Raw genomic sequence first — 23,229 nt, forward strand, 5'->3', positions numbered from 1 at the left:
TCCGCGCTTGCCAGAGCGGGGCGGCGGGTGACCTTGAAGCGCCGGCGGCAGGGAGGGAGGGGGGGGGGGGAGGCAAGGAACCCGCCCCTCGGGAGCCCCCACCGCAACCGGAGCTGCCGTCCGGGCGCTGCCGGGGAGGGCTCCCGCTCCCAGCCCCGCCGAGGGGACGGCAGGCTGGCCGGGGCAGCCGGGAGGGGCTTCAGCCCAGGCCGGGCTGCTGATGGGGAGGTGAGGGGGTTCCCTGGGTTTTCCTCCCCTCGGGGTGATGCGAGAGAGCTCGGAGGACCGGCAGGGCTTTGCGAGAGCTCCGGCAGTTTTTCTGACCCGTGGGCATCCCCAGCTAGTCTTGGGGGGGGGGGGGGGGGGGGGGGGTGTTGGGTTGACCATCAACATTAATGCCGGCACTCAGGGGACAACCTTAGGTCGGGCAGAGTCTAAGCTGCTGTGATTTCCACCGAGCCCAAGGATGCTCAGCTAGCTATCACGGAGCTGACTGCAGTGTATTTCACCCATGGACCTAACCTGCTTGGTTACAGGGATGAGTGGGAAAATCTCTTCAGACCCTCAATCTAAACTCACAGTAGCATCCTCGGGGGACACACACACAGAGCTCAGGAAGGGTCCAGCCTCAGCTAGGTCCAGATATTGCAGGCAGAGCCCAGCTTCCTTGACAGGCTTGGGAAACCAAGTGTCTCTGCAGGTACTTCCCCAGATCTGAACTGGGAAAAGCATAAGCTGGAGAATTTGCTGGAAATTATTTGACTTTTTCTGAGCTTTGAGGCTCAGGCTTGGCACTGGGATGTCTTGCTCTTGCCCACTCTGTTGCCTGGTACAGGGAAGGAACGGTCCGTAGGCCTGATGGTCTCGCTCAGGGAGAGGCTTCGGGGGGGAACTGCCAGCCACTGCTTCTGATGGGAACAGGTGTGGTAGCCGGGGGTGCTGCTGAAGGAGCTCATCTTCAAAAGAGGCTGAGGATGCGTTTCCTCTCCCTTTCCCCCCGTTTCCATGGGAACAGCAGCAAGCAGGAGCAGCCTGCTCTGAATTTCGCTGCCTAGCGCTCAGGCACCCCCTGCCCTATCCTCTAGGCAGACTTTGGCTCTCCGGGGTTTCAGACCCATCCTCATGTGGTGGATCCCAAGGAGAGCTCACCGGAGTGTGCGTACCATGGCAGAGCAAGGCAAAGAGGCACAAGCCCAGAGCTGCCAGGGCTTCTGTAGCAGCACTGTATGCTATCGCCTGCACTCTAAGAGACAGTTGCAAATAATTTGCATATGTATACGCATTTCTGCTTTTTATAGTGCTAGGGACTCCTGGAGGAAGTGACCTCAGCTAGACCTAAAGGCACCTGTGGGATGATCACCCTCCAGAACGGCTCGGGTTTTCTCTCAAAGACAGTGATGTCACCCAAAAAGAGCAAAGCAGAAGGGTATGTAGGAGGGAGAAGGCGATCCGAGTTTATCTCTCCGCAGTTAATAGCCCATGGTGGCTTTTTCTCCAGGGAATGTGTCCATTCACTTTTGAATTTGTGTTAACTTTGGACTTGTAGATGCTGCGTGCATTCTGTGGCAAAGAGTTCCACAGCACAGCCACAGAGTCAGGGAGCAGATTGCTTTGGGGTGCCCATTTCAGACTTGTTATCCACTAGGACTAACCCTTGGGAAACAGGCTGCTGCCACCCCTATGGAGCCACCCACACAGAGCCCTGTAATTTATCCTCCACCAGTGGATTCGGTAGCTACTGGTGAGCCAAAAGTAGGGCTTTTTGTATCTTTGATCTGGTCCTGGCAGCATGTTTTCTGTGTCTTGGAGTCAACACTGCCAAACACACCACCAGCTATGCTATTTTCGAGCCAAGGTGTCACAAGTCCTGTGACCTGCTCTGTCTGAACCAAAGTTGTACAAACTCTCAGCCATTTTCTGTCGGAAACAGGAACATGGCAGGTCTCTACCCTTGGATAGGAACCCAAGGGCATGGCTGATAATGTGTTACAAAGAGCACAGGACCTCCCCCGAGAATGGGAGAAATAAGGCTATAGGATGCATATGCCATTTGGAAACCGAAGCAAGAAGTCTGACGTTCGAGACTGTGTTCTGTGCCACCATCACGGGTGGAAGAACCCAGGAGTCCTAATTATAACGCACTGCCCTAAACAGTCAAGCACCCCATTCTCTTGCAGACAAAAGGCAAAAACATCTTTTGCTTTAATATGTGAGATTCCTCCCCTCCACCCCGCTCCCCCCCTCCACCCCCAGTTATTTCTCTAGGTTTTGGGATGCTCTACTGTTAGCAAGCAGGACATTTCTGGGACGGGGGCACTTCTGATGTGACAAAACAGTTGGAAGAAGTAGGGAGGCTTTTAGGAAGACACAGCAACTGAAGTAGAGGTGGTGCCCTCACTGGGCTATCAATAGGCTTGTTCTCCAGTTAGCCTCTACCTGCCACCCTGCAGAGACATTCATTTCTGTTCCAAGCAGATGTAAAGCACCAGGTCATATTAGCAGTATTCTCCACTTATTTTCCATAGTGTGTCAAGCCAGAAAAGGCCTCACACTTCTGCCTCTGGTAGCTACAGAAAATAACCTTTTAGCTTCTGGTTAAATATGGTTTTAGTTGTATACACATGCAGTAAATCTGCATTTCATTTCTGGAAAAATTTTGACAGAGGCTGCATTTTAAACCAGCTGACCACAGATAGCTATCCTTGGGCTGGTATTCGTAGCCTGAAGATAGAACTGGATTTTGCAGCAAATTTCTGTAGCATCATATATGTAACATTGAATTTAGCTTTATTTTGTCCAATAGGCCAAGTGTGATCAAATTTTAGTATTTTGTTTTGAAGCAATCAATGATTCCTAGCAGTCTGCTGCTTCTTCTCTCTTAAGAAGATGTGTAGCAGAGAATCCCCTTGTGTTGGATGCGAGAATTTCTGAGCTCAGAAACTAATGCCCATTACATTTAGAAATTTCAAGGATATTTTATGCTGGCTGCTTGAGCCTTCCAGAATGTGTCGCTCCAATTAAATTACTCCTTAATGATGCAACAAGGGGAGTGTGGATGAAGGAACGTGCCTCTTGCTCCAGTTAAACAACATCCCTTTGCCACTGCTGGTCGATGTTGTTGACTGTGTGGGTGCCATTTACCTCTGCAGTCATTGTCCTCAAGGAAATCTCTGCCATTAGTTACGTTTTCCTCAGCTACACTCAGACTTCATGTCTGCTGGGAGGAGATCCAGGTGTGCCCTTTTTTATTGTGGGAAGGAAACCCGTAGGGGTCACTGATTTGTGACTGGGGAACTAGTTTCTGTTCAGCATACTAGCCATGGGTCCGCATCCCTATGGGCAAGATGCCAGCGGTCCACAAGTGTGCAGTCTTAAACCTCATGAAGTAGCTGGGTTTGTAGCTCCTGCTCTGGGGTGTATTTCACAGATGGGAATTGCTGTCATTGGAAACTCTTTGATCCCTGCCTTGATCCTTCCCTTTCCAACAAGCCGCCTGTGTGCAGTTTGCTTATTTTCCATCCAGCCCCATGAGAGTCTATTTGTTCATCACCACAATTATTTGTGAGGCTCTGCAGAGGTTTCTGGCTTGGGTTAAATTGCTTTCCCCTCTGCAGCGGCCCAGCAGGATACCCAGGGCCCTCCCTCACATCCCCCCCTAGAAATGAAAAGTGGATTCAGAGCTGCCCAGATGCTGTTTGACAGTCCTCAGGACATCTTGTCTGAGATAACTCCAGAGCAGCAGGAACCACCCCAAGTGCCTGGAAACCGAGCCAAATCCTCCCCTGGCAAATGTTTTGTTCTGCCTGAGTTTTTTGGCCCATCACCCCCAGAAAGGAATAAGCCACGGAAACTAATGGCTCAGAGAATTTAGCCTGTCCCTAGTTGCAGGCCTGGGAGTCACCTCCCTAAAAGCAGAAAATAGGTTTCTGTTGCAATTCGTCTTCCTCATGCTGAGTGGTTGGAGCTGAGACATCCTGGTCTGGGGAAGCATCCCCTTTCCACCCGAATCTCCCCACGGAGAGCATGCAGGGGAGACGAGGCTGTTCTGGGGAAGGGGCTAGAAGCCCACCGCCTGAGTGTCTGTGTTACTTAGGGGCCATCGCACGGGCTGGGGCTGGCGGTGAGGTCAGTGTCCTGGGGAATGGCTGTGATCCCACCTTGGGGAATGGCTGCGATCCCACCTTGGGGAATGGCTGCGATCCCACCTTCCGTGTGCCAGGAGCACCCGTTACCTGGGCAACACGGCCTTGGTCATCATTTATTCACGCCGCTGGGGCCCCTCCATCCCAGGGGATGGCCACCTGCCCTCTGCGTGCTCTGTGCTCCCGCTCAGCACCTGAATATTTCAAACAGCTCGCTCACCCCCCACCTCCCCTCCCCACCACCCTGAGCCAGCCATCGGCTCACCCCTCTCTCCTAACCCCTGCCTGGGCTCCTCACTTGCTTACAATAGTGTGGCTGCGCCAGGCCCAGTTCCCAAATCACTCTGATGCAAACGTGGAGAGACACAAGCTCTGATTGAGTTTGGCAGCTGTGAGATTTAACTCTCCTGAGAGCAGAGCCAAGCTTGCATGAGTAATACCTCTGGCAGCACCGCGTGGCTTGCTAGGGACCAGCAGAGCAGCCACTGTTAGGAGGCAAGGGCTGGGCTAGCAAGGGGTTACAGGGCTACGGTGAGGGGCTGGGGTGAAGCGGGAAGCAACTCAAGCAGAAGCAACTCAAAAGGGGAAGTTAAGCCATCCTTCCTTTCTAACAGCCAGCAGGTCCAGTGTGGTGATTCTGAAGCCCGAGATGCAGTGTTGGCAGCACCCATCCTGCATTCTCTGGCAAGGCGAGCTGGGGGGTGGTTGGGTGAGTTGAGGTTTTTGTTCTGTTTTGGATAGTCTCTGCAGGATAAACTGTACTTAGAGAGTCATGAATAAATGATAGCTCGGCGACTGAGCGATAGCTGCCTTCCACAGCTATTCTGCAGGGAGGGAGGAGCATTCTTTGTTGAAGCAGTGTGGCCAGACAGAGGTTATCAGAGCCGCCCTTTGGAAGTGACTCTGTCTCTCCACTAGCTATAAAGGGAGCCCCAGGTGACCAGATTTCTTACCTAGGGCACAGTTTCACCATCTATTTAAGCATGGTTTTATTATCAGTTCTCCAAAACCATCTGCTGTCCCCTCCCCATTCATGACCACATCTGCCATCTCCTTTGGGAGACCTCTGAGCACACACAGCTGCACGTGCACACACACATAAATAAATATGTACCGAGGCCTTATCAGCCATGCGTTTGCCCAGATGCAAGCAGAGAGCATTGCTACTGCAGCCACTGAGCTGACAGGAGTTGTACAAGGAGGATCTAATTTAGAATGAGATTTTGTTAAAGTATCTGGGGGTTTTGTTTGTTCACTTTGTAAGCTCGAGGATTTTTAGTGCATCTTTATATCGCTCACATTCTGCTTGTGGAAGTGAATGTCGTGGCTGAGAGCAGGGTGAGCTAGGTGCGATCCCAATTCAAAGAATTAATTAATCCTCCTTGTCCAGCTCCCTACAGATCATACACACACATACACACAGTGAACAACAGAAGGAGATAGAAACTACCCCGTCCACCACAGGACTCTGGGCAACAGTGGGAACCGTGTGTCCTTCTCAGGGAGGGCGTTAGCTGGGCAACTTGCCGACCACCTACCACACGTAGACAAATCTGACGGGCTCCGGGTTGTGTCACCATATTGGCGCAGTGGCTCCCGAAACGTTACGCGAGTGCACAGCAGAAGGACAAGAGGTGTCTGACACGGACTGCAAGGAGGAAAACGACTGGAAATAATCCCTTACCGCAAACATGAGCAGGTGCCCAGAGCAGCATCCTAGGAGATGTTTGAAGTGGCCCTGTGATTTCAGACAAATTTACCACAAGAGGGCAGCCAGCGTTTTCTAGGCTGACTCCCCCCCCCCCCCCCCCCCCAAATTGGGTACCTGCAGAGGACCTGCTTTGCTCTAAGCTGTTAGAAAGCTCGGCCTCACTTCCCGGCATTGAATCTTTAAAAGACATGTTCCTGCTTCACTGTTAGGCCAGAAAGTGAAGTGACCCAGTTTGGTACACCATGGAGCTGATTTGCTGTCAGATATATAGAACAGCAGTCAGAGGAGAGAGCCTGTCATCTTTCCTGCAGCTTTCCTTGCTCTCTCAGCGCTCCCAGTCAAGAACCCAGCACATGTGGCTTCTGGGCTGAGCTCCCTGAGCTGGAGCTGGAGCCCCAGGCAGAGGTCTGGGTTGCTGCTCAGGGCACCCAGAGACACCTCTGGTGTGGAAAATGAAGTGGGAGCTTCTTCAGACAGAGATCTAAACACCTTTCTGATGGGCTCAGCACTTCTGATGCTGGGAACGGGGGGGAAAAGGGCTGCATCCCCAGGGAAAGGGGCAGTCCAGTGCTCGCGTGGGACCAAAGCTGTGCAGTGGACGGCCTGCATGGGGGGAATGTAGTACCAGTCACATTGCCTGACATGAATTACTATGACAAAAACTGCTTATAACAATTTCAGGTAATCTATGTTGCTTAAACATGGCAAAGGGTCACAGCTGGGGTCTAAAGTACCATTAGTTTTCCTCAGACCAGACAGACTGGGCATAAACTCCTCTTCTCCATCTCTCTCGTCCGCATCTTACTTACCTCACCCAGTTAACAGCTCAAGGAACAGGGGAGAAGATGCTGGTGCCAGGCCAGGCTGCAACTGAGGTGGGCAGAGCTTGGGTTCAAGAAGTCGAGCGCAGAGACCTGGGTTTCACTTAGGAAATCAGAGGGCTGTACTTGAGGACTGGACATTACCAGGGACAGTACCGGGGGTCACAGGTCACCTGGGGAGTCCTTCCCATGCCCAGGCTCTGCCCTGATGCTCCTGGCAGCGCAGTGTGGCAGGAGAGCCTTTCTGAGCCGTGTTTCTTGCTGGAGAGGTTATTTCGAGTAGCGCTGGGTGCCTCCGAGCAGCATGTGTTGACACTGACCTCTAGTGGGAATAGGACCCTTCCTCTTCTGTTTTTCCCTGCAGTTTTAACCATTTTAAGTGACACATATTAGGGGGGACTAGAGAGAGACCAGAATTAGAGTTTCGGGTTTAAAATTCTCAAAAGCAAATCAGAACATCAAGATTGGCCTCATATTATATTTAAATGTTTTTACCCCCTCTACCACTACCTGCCAATACATTATACATAGATATTATATATATGCATGTGCTTATGTATACATATATGTATGTGTATATCTCCCTGTATTTAAAGCCTCTGAAAATAATGAAAGTCCAAAACCCACACGGCCAGGCAGAAAAGAAGACAGCTCGAAACGGAGCCCAAGCCTTGCTGAATGAGTGACAGAAAGCAAATAATGGGGCAGAGTGGCCAAGTTCATCTTTCAGACTTTCCAGTGAAATGGTCTGAAGGGTTTATAGAGGCAGACTCAGCCAGAAGAGAGATGGCAAGGAGCTGGTGCCTGAGCTGGGTATTAGTGGGTGTAGTTGGAAGGTCAGAGCAGAGAGTGGCTGGACCTGGATGCCTGGGTGGCATAGCTGATTTAATGGGGAGTGCCTGGTCTCTGCAGCTCAGCTGCAGCAAACCACTGCAACACAGCCCTGGGAGAGCACTAGCCAGCTCAAAGAATTTCAAGGCTCACCTTAGAGAAGCTGCAAGATCGCTAGCTCTGACTAAGCTCACAGCAGCAGCAGAGGAAGGCCACCTCCAGGAACTGCTTAGTAGCCAGAGGTGCAGACAGCTTGCAGTGGACTGGACAACAGAGTCCCAAGTGGTGGATCTCGAGTTGTCTCCCTGCAGAGCTGGTCCAAGGCTTATTAGCTCGAGCTCTGTACTTTGGCTGAACCGCTCCTGAACTTGTGCCAGCTCTGGAAGGAGGCTCCACACCTGTGCCCCAACTGGAACAGGACATTGCAAGATAATCAAGTGTTGACTGCCACTTGCTGCAAAGCCAAGCAGCAACTGCTTCACGGAAAAGTGAAATCTTTGTGCATCACCACACAGATTTGTGCTGATTTGACCAAAGTGAATTTCTCCCAATACCTGATTTTCGCCATGCAAAAGCGCATAAGGAACCATTCCATGATGGAGCCGCATCTCTAGTAACATCTAGTATGTTATTAGAGAAAACAGCAAAGGCATTTTGGAAAGTATTTGATGTGTAAGCCAGTAGCAGTTGGGTACAGAAAGCTGAAAAAGTAGAAGTTCTGGGTGGGGGTCAGGAACATCAGCTGCAGATGCACATGGAGCTGGGATGCAGCCACTGCCAGGGTGTGAGAGGGAGTGACATGAATATATGGCCCAGATCCCTGCCCTGCATTGGACAGAGCTGATAAGGTGTGGGAGAAGTTCCTTTCCCTTAGCAATTGTAGTCTCGCAGCCGGGTAGAGCCAGGGACACAACTGGAGATACGGAAACAGATCCCGAGCGTGGGAGGAAAACTTGTGACTGGAAGTTATTGATGCCAACAGGGACTTCCCCTGCCTGCCTCCCACTGCCCTCACACCCCAAGACTTTTCTTCCTGCCTGGTTGCAGGCACTTTTTGTGGGTGGCTCGCCTGCAGCAAGGCTGCAGTTAAAGGCCTGGTGGCCAGTGCTGGGGGAGTGACGCAAACCCGAAGCTGCAGCTGCAGCACGGGAGGAGGAAGTCACTGGGGCTTTGTGTGTGGTTTTGTGTGAACTCGCTCCCGTGCCCACCACCGCGCTCTTCCCAGGTAAGCTGCCTTCCAGGTGTGTGGCACGAAGAGATCCTTCCCCTCCCGCTGGGCTAAACTGGAAAGATGAGCACCTTTCAGAGGTGGGGAGGCACATCAAGCAATAAAACCAACAAGTGAAACTGATTTTAAAGTGCCACCTGCGTTCAGAGCTACCTAGGTTGGCTTCTGAGGAAAGCCCACTGCTTGGAACACTGGAAGGTAACTAGATGATATTCACGAGGAACACAACTGCATAGCTTTGATGTTGGAAGGAGAACACTGGAATGCAGCCTGGTCAATCGTTCACTGGGGGAGAGCTGGGCCTTCGTCTGAGCTTTTGTTTTCAGCTTTGGTCTCTGTGTCCTGGCTGCTCTTGTGTGAGCCCCAGCAGCCAGTCTGGGCTTTGGGCTTTCCATCTGCAACACAGAAAGGTGGTGGGAAGCAGCTGGGCCAAGTGACTTGTATGGCCAGCCCTGGTGAGCGCCTTGTTTTCCCTCTGCCTGTGCGGGCAGGACAGACCAGAAGGTGCCTCAGTGAGTGAAACAGGTGAAACCATGCACACGGGAAAACCAAACGTCTCGTTCACACCTATCTCTGCTACCAGTAAGTGACATCCACCATATCGTTTCCCACAGAGCCTGAAGTTTCAGTCGGCAACTGCGCACGCAGCAGCATCCTCACCCACACACCACCTGGTTTGACGAGGTCCCTCTCCCACCCCTGGCAAACCTGCGTGCTATTTAAAGATCCCGAACAAGCAGGGAAGGGGAGGAGGCACGCCTGGGACGCACCAGCACGGTTTAGGGAAGCGCGGTGTGGCCGCCTCCCTCGCGCACCTCAGGCTGCCAGCCCTCACCCACGCGTGCTTTGCCCAGCGGTGGGCATTCTCTCTCCAAGTGCTCCCGCACCGCCGCCGGACAAAGCGGGCGGGAAGTGGCAGCCCTCTCGGTTTTTGGTTTTTTTTTTTTTGGGGGGGAGGCAGGTTGTTGGGGCGGCGGGGGGAATCCCGGGCAGGCGGGGCCGGGCGCGGCTGAGTCAGTGCGGGCAGGAGGAGGAGGAGGAGGAGGAGGAGGAGGATGGAGGAGGAGCCGCGGCGCCTTAGCCACCGCGCCGGCCGCCGCTCGCCGGCTTTCCGGCCATGAGCCCCCCGGCGCCGGGGCGGGGGTCGGGGCGGGGGTCGGGGCGGGGGTCGGGGCCGGGGCGGGCGGGCGGCGGGCGCTGAGCGATGTCGCGGGCGGCGGGCGGCGAGTGCCGCAAGGAAGCGGCGGGCTGGGAGGGCGAGGACGGGCAGTGCGACTCGGGCATCGAGTCGCTGCGCTCGCTGCCGGGCGGGAGGGAGACCCCCGCCGCCGAGGTCCCACCCCCCCCCGCCGCCGAGACCCTCGCCGAGACCCTCGCCGAGGAGAGGCTCGACTCCAGCTACGGCTCCGGAGCCCTTCCCGAGGCTCTGGCCGGGCTGCCGGCCGCCTGCCGCGCCGAGGAGCCGCCGCCGCCTCCCGAGGGGCTGAGCCGGCAGCAGCTGGAGGCTCTCACCTACCTTTCGGAGGACGGAGACACGTAAGTGACCCCGGCCCCTGCCCGCTCACCCCCCCCTCGCCCCAAGTCCCCGGGGTTAGGCCCCGAGCCGGTGCCTAGAGATAAGCTGGGCTTTATCTGCAGCGCTCCCGAAGGGCTCCCAGAGCCCCCCGTCCCGGAGAGCATCCCGCCTTGCGCTGCGTGCGGATGCTTGGCACCCTGGTGCGGGTTTGGGTGGGTGACCGGTGGGGTGTCCGAGCCAGGTGCAGCAGAGGGAGCGGGTAGAGGCACCCCAGGCAACGTGGCACAGAAGGGACTCACCGGAGGAAGCCATCTTCTGCTTGCTGTGGGGCTGCTAGCTAGCAGCTAGAAGGTGGGGGGGGGGGGGGGGAGCAAATCAAGGCCCCCCCACTCTCTCTTCCACAGAGAATACATTTCCTCCCCAGCGGGGAAGGCTTGGCTGCGTGAGATGGCACGTAAGCAAGACCCAAAATGAGACTGGCTATGCAGCGCAAGACCTTGAGATGGCTGTGTTAGGGCCACAGATGCTGCTCAACCGTGCAACCCAAGAACTGTTTGTTCTCAGGTGGAAAGTGCCTTGCTTTGCCAGCCCGCCCTCACAGCCGCAGCTTTCAGCACAGTTGTGACGCACGCCCCGCTACAGGGCTGCCCTCCTGAGCCTCTCTGATGGAGTGTTTCTCTTCAGGGGGGGCGCCGGGGGGCTTCCCACATCCGTAATAACCTCTCAAGGGCAGAGGCATCGCACTGGAGTTACTTGTTTTGGCTTCTGGTCACTGCCTACAGCTAATCGCAGCGCTTTCCTGCCGTACATTCCCTCAGTGGAAGGTTTTCATCATGAGTGCAAACACAGAGCGTGAGTGAAGCGTGCTTGCAGCTGAGAAGGGCAAAGCTTTGCCCCAAAGCCAGATTGGAGTTTAATACTGAGGAATGGTGCAAGAGGAAGAGAAACTAAGAGGCACTGACACGAGCAAGCAAATGTCTTTAGTAGTGGGAGCAGCAAGGGGGCTCTGTCCTTGGCTGGCAGAGTACATCTGGTTCTGAGGCTGAAGATGAGCTGGAAGCCAGCCCGAGTGTTTACTTCCCAGTTAGGAAGGAGCCTGTGCATCTGCTAAATAGTTCATTAATGCTCACTGTGGGATCTGCTCTGGAAGTCTCATGGCAAGCAAGGTTAGACTAAACCCAGGCTCCCACGCTCCCAAGTCGGGCGCCTGGATAGTGTTTTCTAGTCCTGTCTTATCAACAGGCTGGCTCTGGGGTTCCTTGCCATGGAGGAGTTTCACCACCTTTCCCAGCTGTAATGCTAGAGCTGAGGTGTCCACAGAGAGCGCCAGGGGTCTTTTAAGCAGAGCTATGGAACTAATGGCCTCAGAAAAGCCCCCTGGGCTAGTCTGTTGCAGTGTGACCAGGGCTCCCAGCTTGCTGCTCTTCAGTGAGCCTGGTAAATGCAGCTGCTTGGAGATGATTTTGCTGCTCGGGGCTGTTTTGTAAGGTGGCTGAGCCCTTTGCTTGTCAGACTCGCTTGGAGAGACCTAACACAAGTGTCTCATTAACTAGGGAAACATTAATCCATTGTGCCTTGGTTACTGTAGGCAGGAGAGGCCCTCGGAGAGCTCTTCAAACCGTTGCAGTAGCTCTTCTGTTTTCTCTCACAGTGCAGTTCAGAACAGGAAATCTGTAAAGAGGGAGGGAGGGAGTGAAAAGTCTGCTGGTGGTGCAGCTTGTACAGCTCCGGGCTGGCTGTGTCCACGCGGGAGTCGGCTTTCCTGGGATCTGCTCCCAGTGCTGGGAAAAAAACCTATTCTTGTGGTTAGAGTGGTGAGGCTGTGGATTTCTGCGTCTGCTATTCCTGTCTTTCCTCCTGACCCTGTGGCGGAGGTAGGCAGCGTTTATATTTAGAAATGCTGAACATCCACGGCTTGGTCGATACAAATGGGGACTGTGAGCACCCAGCAACTCATTGAACTGCTACCGCTGGGTTTTGTATGCAAAAACAAGTTGGGGCTGATAGTAGTGCTAAAGTCTATGGAGCAATTGCTCATCTGGCGACAGAAGGTCCCCAGAGAAAAGGGATCAGATGGCACACAGGCCGCATCCCTTTCATCCAGTCAGACGAACCAATATACTTCTTTTCATCTCCATCAGGAGCACATTTCCTTGTGTGCCTTGCTTGAATGTCTGTCACAAAACAGCTCCAGGCTGAGAATTAAAATCGTACTATCGTTATATTTCAGAAGACTTGGGCAACAACATTTTCCTGTAATTGTAATTCTGAAAATACAAAAAGTTCAGGGGTTTTGACCGAGTAGTTCCTGTTTCCCCAGATGCCCTGACTGGTACCAAGCGGAGAAGAGCACTGGGCTTGCACAAAGGAAGATCTCCATCTGACAAAAATCTTGGCTGTCCATAGCTCCCCAAGGCTCACCCACCCATGCCACCTCGAGGCGTGCCTGTGAGGGGGGGCTGTGTTTGTCAGCCTGGGGCTTGTGGGTGAAGTATAGGACATGGAGGCAGAGACGAGGAGCATGTGCTTGGGCAGTTGGAGTGTCAGCAGGATCCTCCTTGGATACCTTCCTCCCCACATCTGTGGGAGAGGAGCATTAACCCAGGCAGGGTGAAGCAACGGGGCTAAAACTGGCTCTTCCTGCACTCAAAATTAGAAGGGGTCCTGCTTAGAGGAAGGAAATTGGCCAACAGGGGAGGTGTGGGTGTGATGGCTGGTGAAATGTGTGGGGCCTGTCTTCCAAGAATCATTTGCCCAAGTGTCAGCCCTCCCCACACCTCCCCAGTGCCACTGGTGATCCCTCTGCCTCAGGGAACCCGGAGCTGCTGTAATCGGGCACCAGCTCATCGGTGCCCAAGAGAAAGTGGCAGAGCTGGCATGGCAGGAGAGGTCTAAGGTGAGGAACGGGATGACAGGCAGAAGATGGTGGGTGCACTTAGGGCAGTGATATGTATCCTGCTTATTCCGTGGCCAGGCAGAGAGCGAGCCCTGTGCGCTCAAGCAGTCACCTCCAAGTATCTGTCTTTTCCTTGTGAATCAAGTGGTCTCCTCCAAACATCCGTGTTTTCCTTGTAAGCCAGCTCCTTTTCTGCTGAATTGAGTCCCGATGGGACTGCTCTGCGTGGAAGTGAAGAGAGGGGCTTTCCAGCTGCAGGCATGGCTAGCTCAGAGCAGGCCCCTGTCTCTGGACAAGCTCAATCTTTGTTAGGATTCACCGAGGAAACCCCCTTCCTTCCTCGCCTTGCCAGGCAGATGCACGAGTCCAGTGCCCTGGGAAAGGGGTGAGTGTGGGACCAGCTCCTTTGGGGTGGGATGGGACCACCAGTCACGTTCCAGCACAAGGGAAAGCCTCCCCATTCGCTTGGGCTTATGGCAGCCTCTGCCAAACTCGGCAGAGACAGAGCTGATTCATCAGTGTGGGAAATTAGGCTGAGCTTCCTCTCTCTAGGACTATATAGTCCGTTTTAAACTTAAAAGCGTGCTTCCCTTTCTGCCCACGCTGGTCCTTGGGCCGCACACCAATTTATGTCATCGGTACCCGCTGCCATGGTGATGGGGCCCTTGGGCAGCTGGGCAGGGGCGCGTGTGGTCTTGCTCTGGGCCCCCCGGCCGTGCAGGGCTGCGAAAGGCTGGGGGCTGCAGCTCCGTGGCAGGGTGGCTGTCGTCTGCACGGGGGTCCACATGCAAAGCAGCGGGGCCCCTCTGCAGGGGTAAAGGCCAGGGGACCCCAGCTCAATCACGGGAGAGAGATCTCAGCCTCCTTCAGATGGAAAAGGGGACCGAGCGGTTTTGGTGGGGTGCGTGTTTCGGGGAGGGAGGAGAGCGGAGGAAGCCTGACTTCCTCCTTCCACCAGAGACAAGTGCTGCCCTGTCTGCTGATAAGAAATCACGTGCCAGTGACTTGTGGGCTGAGATGCCTTAACAAGGGCTCAGGGACAGTTAATCGAGTAAAATTGGGGCCCCACGGGAGTTGATGTTCTGATCTCTCCTCCACGTGATGGTAGCGAAGGGGCCTTCCCTGCGGAGCCCTTGTCTGCGTGGGCAGGCATTGAGCATGAGGGTTCATCTAACAGGGCCAAGAGCCATTGCTGAGCGTTCACTGGCATGTGCTGGTCGTAACCCTCCCATCTCGGGTGGCCCCGTGCTAGATATTTGCCCCGTGCGGGGGAATTGAGGTTGTCCCTGTTCAGGGTGGCTGCTTGCTCGGCCCTTGTCCTGCTGAACAGGGGTGTTGCAGAATCCCCGTACCCCAGGCTCCCAGCATGTGTGCCTGGGGGAATGCTGGGTGTGTGACAGCAAAGGGAAACTGCTGTGCAAGAAGGAAAAAGAAGCAGAGGACTGGAGACACACAGTTTTAGGAGAAGGATTAAAGAAGTCTGATGCAGAGAGCACACCTGGTTGCTGGTCGGGCTGGGAGTCCCCCAGCTCGGCTGGGCTGTTGCTGGCTGCCTAGCAATGGGATGGCCATAGTTACTGGGAAGTAAGGATGCTCTTGTTTTTTCCAGAGGGGCTTTGGAAAGCTCCTTGCCTGATTGACAGGGAAGTTTGAGTCCGTTCTGGGTTGCTCCATATCACACCGCTGTTGTGGGGCAGAGCGGAAAATGAGTCCTAATGTGGGGCTGGACAGAGGGAGCAGGGAACCTACTGTGTCCAGCTCCCCATGCATGGTCTTTCAGCTCTTCCTCTGTGCGTGCTCAGGAGTTTGGTGAGCAGGAGAGAGCTTGGTGCCCCTCCAAGCAAGGGCAGGCAGCTCTGACAGGCTCCTTTAGGATTCCCCAGAAGCTGCTGACTGCCACAGGGGTCACTCACCTTAGTGTAAGGTGGGAGGTGGGTAAGTCCTAGTAGCCCTCTAACATTGTGCAGGCAAGAAGAGATTTTTCTTTTTTTTTTTTTTTTTTTCCCTGTTCAGATGACTTCAGCCTGGCCTGGAGGAAGTTTCTTCAGACTTTCCACCTGCGTAGGTTTGCCTTGGAGCTGGAGAGAGGCACAGGGAACTTCAGCACAGAGGAAGGGAAAGAATGGCTAGAAATTTCCATGTCCTGGGATACAGAAGCCTGATGTCTGGCTGTAACAGACCAGTCAGGGTGGGAAAGGCTTCAGATCCTTGCACTTTGCAGGCAGGATTGGCCACTGCTGGGAAAGGGTTGAGCTCAGCTAAATTAGCAAAGAAAGTTTTGATTTTTGGTTGGTTTGGGTTTTTTTTAATACAGTGGGTCTAAAAGGAGTCAAACGTGACTGTGCAGGAGCAGGTTGTGGGGTATGAACTGTGAGAATCGTTACTGGGCACCTCTCAGTGAGCTGCCTAGGATGCTCTCCACATCCTGGAGATGGGAAGTCCCTCTGGCTGAGATAGATGCAGGGCTGAAGGGAACCCATGAGATATCCTAGCTTCACAGCTGGTGTCTCATTCAAAGAAAATTCTGAGGCAGTGAGGACACACGTGAGGCTGTAAATGATTGCTAGGGTGTGTTGCCAGGCTCTGGCAAAGTCCAGGCACTGTCCTCTTGTAAGAGTCTGTTCTGACCTCCAGATATCTCTGTGTGTACAGGAGCTGTAGAATATATTTGCCTCCTGATGAGTGAGAATGGGAGTTTGCTCTGTTTGAAATGGAGTTGCCACGACCAATGGACCTTTTGGGATGCTTGCTGCATTTATTGCAATACTTCATCTTGCTTTTTGGTCTGTGACTGGGCCCTCCTGGCATGGGCTGACCTGCCTCCTGGCTTGGCCCATCCCTGCAGCGATGCCAGCACAGGACAGACCCCTCGCCTTGCAGTCCGCATGCATCTGCTGTTTAGTGCTTCTGCAATCCCGGACCCACCATCTGCTCAGAAATGGAGCAAAATGCTCAAATGTGTGGGTGCAGAGTCTAGAGGATGTGAGGCCAGGGGGTGCTGTATGTGGGTGAACAGGGGCACCTTCATCTCCCTTCCTCCTCATCCTCCACCTCGCTGAAAAACAAGGTGCCCACAGCCCTCTTGCAACGCCTCCCCTGCTAGTCAGCCTCCAGCACCCAGACCAGACCCTCTGCAGAGCATCACAGGGGAGGCAGAGGCTGTCTCCCCTCTCGCCCATCGCTTCCCACCCTTCCCTGTGGCCACAGGAGCCGCGGGCTGGGAAGCCACTGCTGGCCAGGCTGCAGATCAGGGATGGGGGGGCTGAACACAACGTGGCTGAAAGGGCTTTGCATCTCACTAGCCACAACCTCCTTCCAGTCCGTGCTTCCCCAGCTCAAATTCAAGCTGTGCCCTGCCCAGGGAAGGGGAGAAGAAACCTGCAGAACAGGAGACCCCAAGGCAGGAGCAGAGGACGCAGGGATGAGGCTGGGATCTGCTCCTTTGGAGCTGCCAGAGGGCAGCTGGCACAGTTTTATGGAACACCAGATTGGTATGTGGGAAGGAAGGGAGCCAGGCTGGGCTGGAGGGGGGCTGCAGGGCAGGATGGAGCTGTGCTTGCTGAGCCTGCTGGCAGAGGTTCATGCTGATGGCTGAGGAAGCGGTTAGCAGTGCAGGTTGCAGGGCTGGAACGGGAGGGAGAGCAGGGTAAGCGTGGAATTCCCCTGCTGTTTTCCTCCTCCCTCGCTCTCCTCTCTATTGCTGCTGGGGCCATTTCCTCCCCTGAACAAGTCTCTCTTGTGTGAATTGTTTGCATGATGTCCTACTTCTCCACTCAGCCAAAATAAGGAGCCGGGAGTGAACTGTTCCCACTGCAGCCAGGGACCTTATCTAGAGAGAGAGAAAAAATTGTCAAAGCAAGTTGTGCTGAATGCTGGATCCCTTGTCCTAGGCGCCTCTGGGGTGAGATGGTGAAGGGAGAGGCTGCTTTGAGACAAGGTGTCTTGCTCTGCAGATGAGGGGATCTGTGTGGTCAGCCCCTTTTCTAGAGGGAGAGAAGAGGATAGCTGGAGAACTGGTGGGACTTCATCAGTTCTGCTTGTGTGTCAGAGCTGGCTGTCACCCTTACCATGTTCTCCTGCCTCCAGTTCTCGGGTGTGGACACTTTTCCTACCAGATGCTTGAGGTCACTCAGAAGCCTGGGAGGTGGGCATCACTGTGGAAATGGATGCTCTCCTGTGCCTAAACTAGGACTAACACCACCTTGAGCATGGCTTGCTTAGACCCGGGGACATCCCCAGGGCTGGACCTGACCCCTTTGTTCCAGGACTGTTCTCTCTCTGATGATGGGTAGATCACCTTGTGCCAGGGATGCCCTGTGCCTGCGGGACCTTTGCAATTCAGATCACTAACAAAGTCCCCTTGTGCCAGAATAGAGCTGGTGAGCAAGCGGAAAAGCTGAGAACGAGCCCAGCAGTCTGTACTCCTCGGTTGGCTGCATTTCCCCTGCCCACAGCTCCTCCATCCCTTGCCCTTTCCAAAACTCCCTGTTGCCCTTTCCAAAAGTCCCTGCTGGGCACCCACCCCTGTGGCTGCAGGCGTGAAGTGTGGGGAGGGGAGGAAGGAGCAGGCAAGCAGAGGAAGGCAGAGGAGAGGCGTGTAGGCAGCGGAGGGAAGTCTGAGCATGGAGGGCCTGTTCTGGCAAAGGCATGGGGCCACGGCTGGGTGTGTAGGGATGCCTGGCAGCGAGCGGGCAGCTCTCCATCGCTGTGCCCTGGCTGTGGGGCTCAGCTGCGAGCGCTGTGTGCCAGCATGCAGCAGCCCACCAGCGGCTGGACCGCGCAGCTGCCGCGGCAGAGGGAGGAGGCGTGCTTGTGGCCTCGGCCAGAAGAAAGTGGAGATTTGCACGGCGGCTGCACCTTGGGTCTCCCGGGCACAGGATGTCTCTCAGGCTAGCAGGAGACGATCCTCATTCCAGGTTGGCATCGCTGCCCATGGCACAGAGTGCCTCGGAGCACACATGCTCTTGGTGGGCTCATCCCAGCCAGGTGGCCTCGCTGTGATTCCCCCCGAGCAGTTCCTGGCTCTTGCAGCCATTTCAAGAAGTTGAGGGCTGGCACTGAGGAAAGGGGGGAATGAATGCAGAAATGAAAGCGCAGGAGGAGGCTGCACCCGGCTGGAGAAGGAAGAGGGATGGGGGAAAAGCAGTCCTTCGAAGCAGGCACATCCCAGCTTCGAGGTGAAAGCTTGAGCTCTGGCTGTGTGGGGATGGATGCCCCCATCACCTCCATAGATGCTCAAATTTGCTCGGCGTCAGCCCGGCCCCAAGTGGCTCTGCTGCCTCACTGAGCTGCAAAGCCACCCAAGCCAGGAAGAGCGAGGTGGTGGTGGAGTGCTCCCTGGGGTTTCCACCTCCCCTGGGTGACTGCCCCACTTGTCCACGTGTGACGGCACAGCGTGGCATAGGTAGTGGCAGAGGGGCCGGGGGATTCCTGGGGGTGCGGGGGCTGGCCGCAGCGGGGCACGACCCTGGGTGCTGATCTTTCCCCCGGGAGCCCAGCGTGGCTCTGGAAAGTGAAAGCAGCAGAGGTTTAAAGTTCAAGCCAAATTGCCTTGGAAAGTCCCCTGTCTGAGCAGTCTTATCTCTGCTGTACCTGAAAAAGGCAGATCCTGTGGCCTCCTCCCGCACATGGCGCCTGGGAGCAGGTTTGGAGAAACAGGGGCTGTCCCTGCAAGCGGGCAAAGGACGCCTCGGCCCAGGTGCTGCCACGGGGCCCGATGCAAAACCCAGCAGGGAATCTCCCTGCCTGGATCGTACCTGGGCTGGGGCCAGCGGGAGCCCGCCGAGGGGAGGGGTATTCTTGCAGCTGGTCCCCCAGATGTGCCCCTCGCTGCTGGCCTGGAGCCCTTGGCTGTGCCTCTTCCCCATGGTCAGCCGAGGGTGGCCAGACCCTGCCCGTGGGGCTGCTCGGCCCCAGCTTGCAAACCCCCTCCCCTGCCCGGGGGAGTGCCGGCAGCGAGGGGGCACCCCGTGGCGGTGAGGAGGCAAATGTGGGTGGCCTCTTCTTCCAGCGGGGAATTCCCTGCCGCGGCATGACCTGGGGCTTCCCCAAGGACGCAGCCTCTCCTGTCGGGCACAGCCTCTTCCCTGGCGGCAGGGCGAAGGGGAACCAGCCTTGTTTTGCTCCCAAAACTGGGGCTCAGCTGAGGGTGCCCGGGGTTCCAGTTGCTGGCTCAACCCTCAGGCAGGTCTTGGGAGGAGGTGGATAAAGGAAATTTTGGGGGACCGGCCTCTGGGATTCTCAGCACACATATGTTCCCCCCCTGTAGCTGGTGAGAAGGCAGCCCCAGATGCTTCACTGCTTTGCTGCAATGCTTTAGGGCCAGGTCTTGACTTCCCGCCCGTGGAGGGATGCTGTCCATCCCCACGTTGCAGGTGGCATCCCAAAGCTGGGCTGTCCAGCAAGCGGGGTGTCTTTCCGAGGCTGGCACAGCTCTTGCCCTCCGTCCCTCGGCCCTGCCTGCCTCTGCCAAGCAGCATGGGTGGCAGGATCCCGCTTAGATCCTGGCCTTCGGTTTGGAGCTGATCCCTGCTGGAGATAAAAGCCACCCATGGGCCCCAGCGCAGCGGCGAGGAGGTGGCAGGAGGTTCAGATCGTGCCTGCCATGCTCTGCAGAGCCGGAGCTGCTGCCTGCCATGGCCGGGGGGGGGGGGGGGGATGCCCTGTGGCGGGGGGCCAGCCCCTCTACGCAGGGGCTCCCAGGAGCACAGCAGGTCAGCAGAGGTGACTGGAAATTCCCTCTCGGCTCTGCCTCTGTCACACTCTCACTTCTGTTCTGACTGCACAGGGGCCAGCGTCAGACCCGGCTGGAAATAAAACCTCTCCTTGGGCTGGGGGACTCTGGGCTGCCCAGCCACCCCGCAGGCGTGGGGGCCGCGGTCCTGAGGACGTGGGCTCCCTGCTGGCCACCAAGCTCCGATGGCCACAGCTCGGGTGTCCCTCTGTGCCGGCGGGCTGCGTGCCAGCCCTGCCGCGGCAGTGCCGGAAGGGAAGGATGTGGGGGAGAGAAGAGGAAATTTGGTGTGGGCTGGCAGATCGGCTGGCACGGGAACTCTGCCATGCAGGTGATCTTGGACCGGCGCCGGGCTCCTGCCCGGCTTTGGCTGCCTGCCCTCACGGAGGGGGGGAAAGCAGAAGCGCGATCCGCAGCAGGCAGCGGGGAACTGGAATTCCCCGGGGCAGCTGCCAGAGCCCAGGCCTCCCTCCGCAGCCACCAAACCCGGCCTTTGGGCTCTGTGAAATGCATCCCGGGCTCTTGGGGCCAGCCCTAGTTGGAGGCCTGGCTCTGGGCAGGGCCAGGTCCAAGCCCCACGCGTGCTGTGAGGTCTGAGGGAGGACCCTGTAGTGCTTTGCAGGGACAGGACGGTCTGTTCCCTGTGGGGATCAGGGTGAAGGGCTGCCCTGGGGAGCCTCAGGCCATGTTCCTGCCTTGCTCTGCTGCTGAGCTTCCCCAGGGAGAGGCCAGGAGGAGCTCCAAGCTGGTGGGAAGGGAAGGAGACTGGGAGATGCTTGGACGTTATTCCTCTGTGAAGCAGTGGAGGATCTCTGCTTGTTACTCAGGACTCCTTTTTCTTGTTTTTTCCTTCCCCATTCCCTTTATCTCCTCTGTAGGTTGGTTCATCTGGCCATTATCCACTGCGTCCCAGCTGTGGCACTCTGCTGCATTGCTCAGCTGCCCAAGGAGGTGCTGGAGATCCAAAATGATCTTTTCCAGGTATGCGGATGTGATAGGCAGAAGATGGGAGGAAGGCAGGTGCCACAGGCTGCTCTGTCTGTCTAATCCATCTGTCCTTTCCCCAGGACCCCCCCACCCGCTTCCTCCAGAGCATGGTGAAGGTCCCACGTGAGCTGCCCCTTTTCGGGGAGGGGAAGAAAAGGGTTGTGAGAGATACCTTTTGAGAGAGATGTGACAGCTCCCAGCACTGAAGGATAATGGGGTCCTTTACGAGGCCCCAGGATGTCCCAGACAGCCCCGGAGGGTGGAGCAGGCATGGCTTGAATATGGCAGTGGTAGATAACCTAGGAGAGTGAGATCTGCCCCCACGGGTGATCCCCGAGCTGAGGTGCAGGGGGGCAGCAAGCCTGTGCCACCGGGCTGGCTCTTGCAGGCTGGCGTGGCTCGTCACGCTCGGCGTTTTGTGGGGCCTCCCTCTCTTTGCTAATTTCTGTCCCCACCCCCTCTTTAGACCCCGCTCCACCTCGCCGTGTACCTGGAGCAGCCCAGCGTGATCCAGGCGCTGATCCACAAGGGAGTGAACCCCGGGCTGCAGGACCGCAACGGCAACACCCCGCTGCACCTAGCCTGCGAGCAGCAGCGTCTGCAGTGCGCCCAGCAGCTGCTGCAGGGCACAGCCGCCACGGAGGGCACGGCCCAGCCCCACGGGCACCACCAGGACCTGCAGCTCCAGAACTGGCAAGGTGAGACCCAGGGGAAGCCCGTTGGCGAGCTGGTGGCCGGGTTGGGGTAGAGACCGCGCGGTGTTGCAGTCAGGGATCCAGGAGGGCAGCAGAGCGGGTGCAGGGCCGGGGTTGGCGTGCCTTGGAGTGGTCCAGGCTGACTGCGGCTCACTCTCCTGCCTCCCCATCCCAGGCTTGGCCTGTCTGCACATCAGCACCTTGAAGGGGAACATCACGATGATGTCTCTGCTGCTGGAGAGCGGCGCCAACATCGATGTTCAGGTAAGGCTGGACATGGTGTGACGTTCGGGTAAGGCTGGGCACGGTGCGTGGCTCCCTTGGATGCTCCCTCTGGCCTCGGGCCAGGCACTGCTGCGGGGCTTGGAGGCACTGAATTTTGAGGGAGCAGAGAGGAAAGGTCCTTGAAGGGCTGTTGGGTGCCGTGACAGCGGTCAGGGTGGGAACTGCCCTCTCCGCACCCTGTCAAGGGGGTGCGGGCGGGTGCTGCGGGGCCCATCTGAGGGGACCCCGCACCCACACCGTTGTGGTCTGTGGGTTGCAGGAGGGCACGAGCGGGAAGACCCCACTGCACCTGGCCGTGGAGTGCCACAACCGCAGGGCTGTCCAGTTCCTGCTGCACAACGGAGCGTACGTGGACGCTCAGATGTACAACGGGTGCACCCCGCTCCACCTTGCCGTGGGCCGCAAGGATGCTGCCATCGCCGCCATCCTCTCACATTCCGGGGCTGACACCCTGCTGAGGAACATGGAGAATGAGACAGCCCAGGACCTGGCTGACGGCAACGACGACGTGAGTCTGCGCGGGGGGAGGCCTGTGGCTCTGCAAGCGTGTTGGGGGGTGCAGGAATCGGACGATTCGGCGGGAGCTCCTAGGAGGAGTTTCTAGCTGTGCCCGTCCTCCCTTATAGTGTGCAGGCGTTGGTTCTGGGGGTGCGTGGGGTGACTGCCTGTCCCCTCGAGCCCTAGGGGAAACCCAGCCAGGGTTTCTTGGTGCTGCGCCCGCTGCGTGGGTGGGAGGCTGCAGGACTGGGGTGGGGGGGAGGCAGGTCTGGGCCCCTACCCCAGCTCGGTGGAGACATGACCTTGGCTCCTTACACATCCATACCCTTGGCCTTTGCAGCTCCTCGCCTTGCTGCCCTTTGATGACCTGAAGATCTCAGGGAAGCCTGTTGTGTGCTCTGAATGAGCGTCCGGACTCCTTCGGCCCATCGGGCCACCTCCTGGCTCTGCGCTGCTGCCCGCTGGGACCTTGCTGGCCTGCAGTTCAGTGGGAGCAGAGCCACTGTGGGAGACTTATCCCCCCCCTCCCCTCTTTGGAAACGTTTTGCTGGCCTCGGGCCGCCTTCTCGGAGGGGAGAAGGTGGCACTATGAGCACTACATAGGGGAGGCTTTTCTTTCAGTATTTGTGACCAGCAGTGGGACTGAATTTCCCCTCCCTGCCATGGGTCTGACTTGTGGGGGTCTCCAGCTTACCCAGGGAAGGAGCAGGAGAGAACTCCTTTTCACACTGCACGGTGGACGGAGCATCCTCTGGCACCCCCAGACACCATCAGAATGAGTGTGGGGTGAGAAGAGTTAACGCTTACTCTAATAAACGTTTGTTCTCGCTTTGGGTACCTGAGGTCTCATGTGATCTAACCCACCCTGCTCCCCCGCAGCATCAGG

General features: G+C 56.5%; 1 protein-coding gene and 1 long non-coding RNA gene across 2 annotated transcripts; one reads left to right on the forward strand and one right to left on the reverse strand.

Annotated features, from left to right (window-relative positions):
• Nucleotides 1-5,137: 5,137 nt before the first annotated feature.
• On the reverse strand, nucleotides 5,138-11,910 carry LOC122153202. Its single transcript, XR_006165068.1, has 3 exons — nucleotides 10,549-11,910; nucleotides 6,663-9,128; nucleotides 5,138-5,790 (listed from the first exon to the last, which is right to left on the reverse strand). It is a non-coding gene; the product is annotated as an uncharacterized LOC122153202 (long non-coding RNA).
• On the forward strand, nucleotides 9,853-23,180 carry NFKBIE (NFKB inhibitor epsilon). Its single transcript, XM_032995346.2, has 6 exons — nucleotides 9,853-10,269; nucleotides 20,757-20,859; nucleotides 21,332-21,563; nucleotides 21,736-21,824; nucleotides 22,105-22,353; nucleotides 22,684-23,180. Exons 1-6 carry the CDS (start codon nucleotides 9,938-9,940, stop codon nucleotides 22,747-22,749), a joined length of 1,071 nt encoding a protein of 356 aa, XP_032851237.2. The 5' UTR covers nucleotides 9,853-9,937; the 3' UTR covers nucleotides 22,750-23,180.
• Nucleotides 23,181-23,229: the final 49 nt, after the last annotated feature.

The sequence above is a fragment of the Tyto alba genome, unplaced genomic scaffold, assembly GCF_018691265.1.
Source record: "Tyto alba isolate M040663 unplaced genomic scaffold, T.alba_DEE_v4.0 Super-Scaffold_16, whole genome shotgun sequence".
NCBI lineage: Eukaryota > Metazoa > Chordata > Aves > Strigiformes > Tytonidae > Tyto > Tyto alba.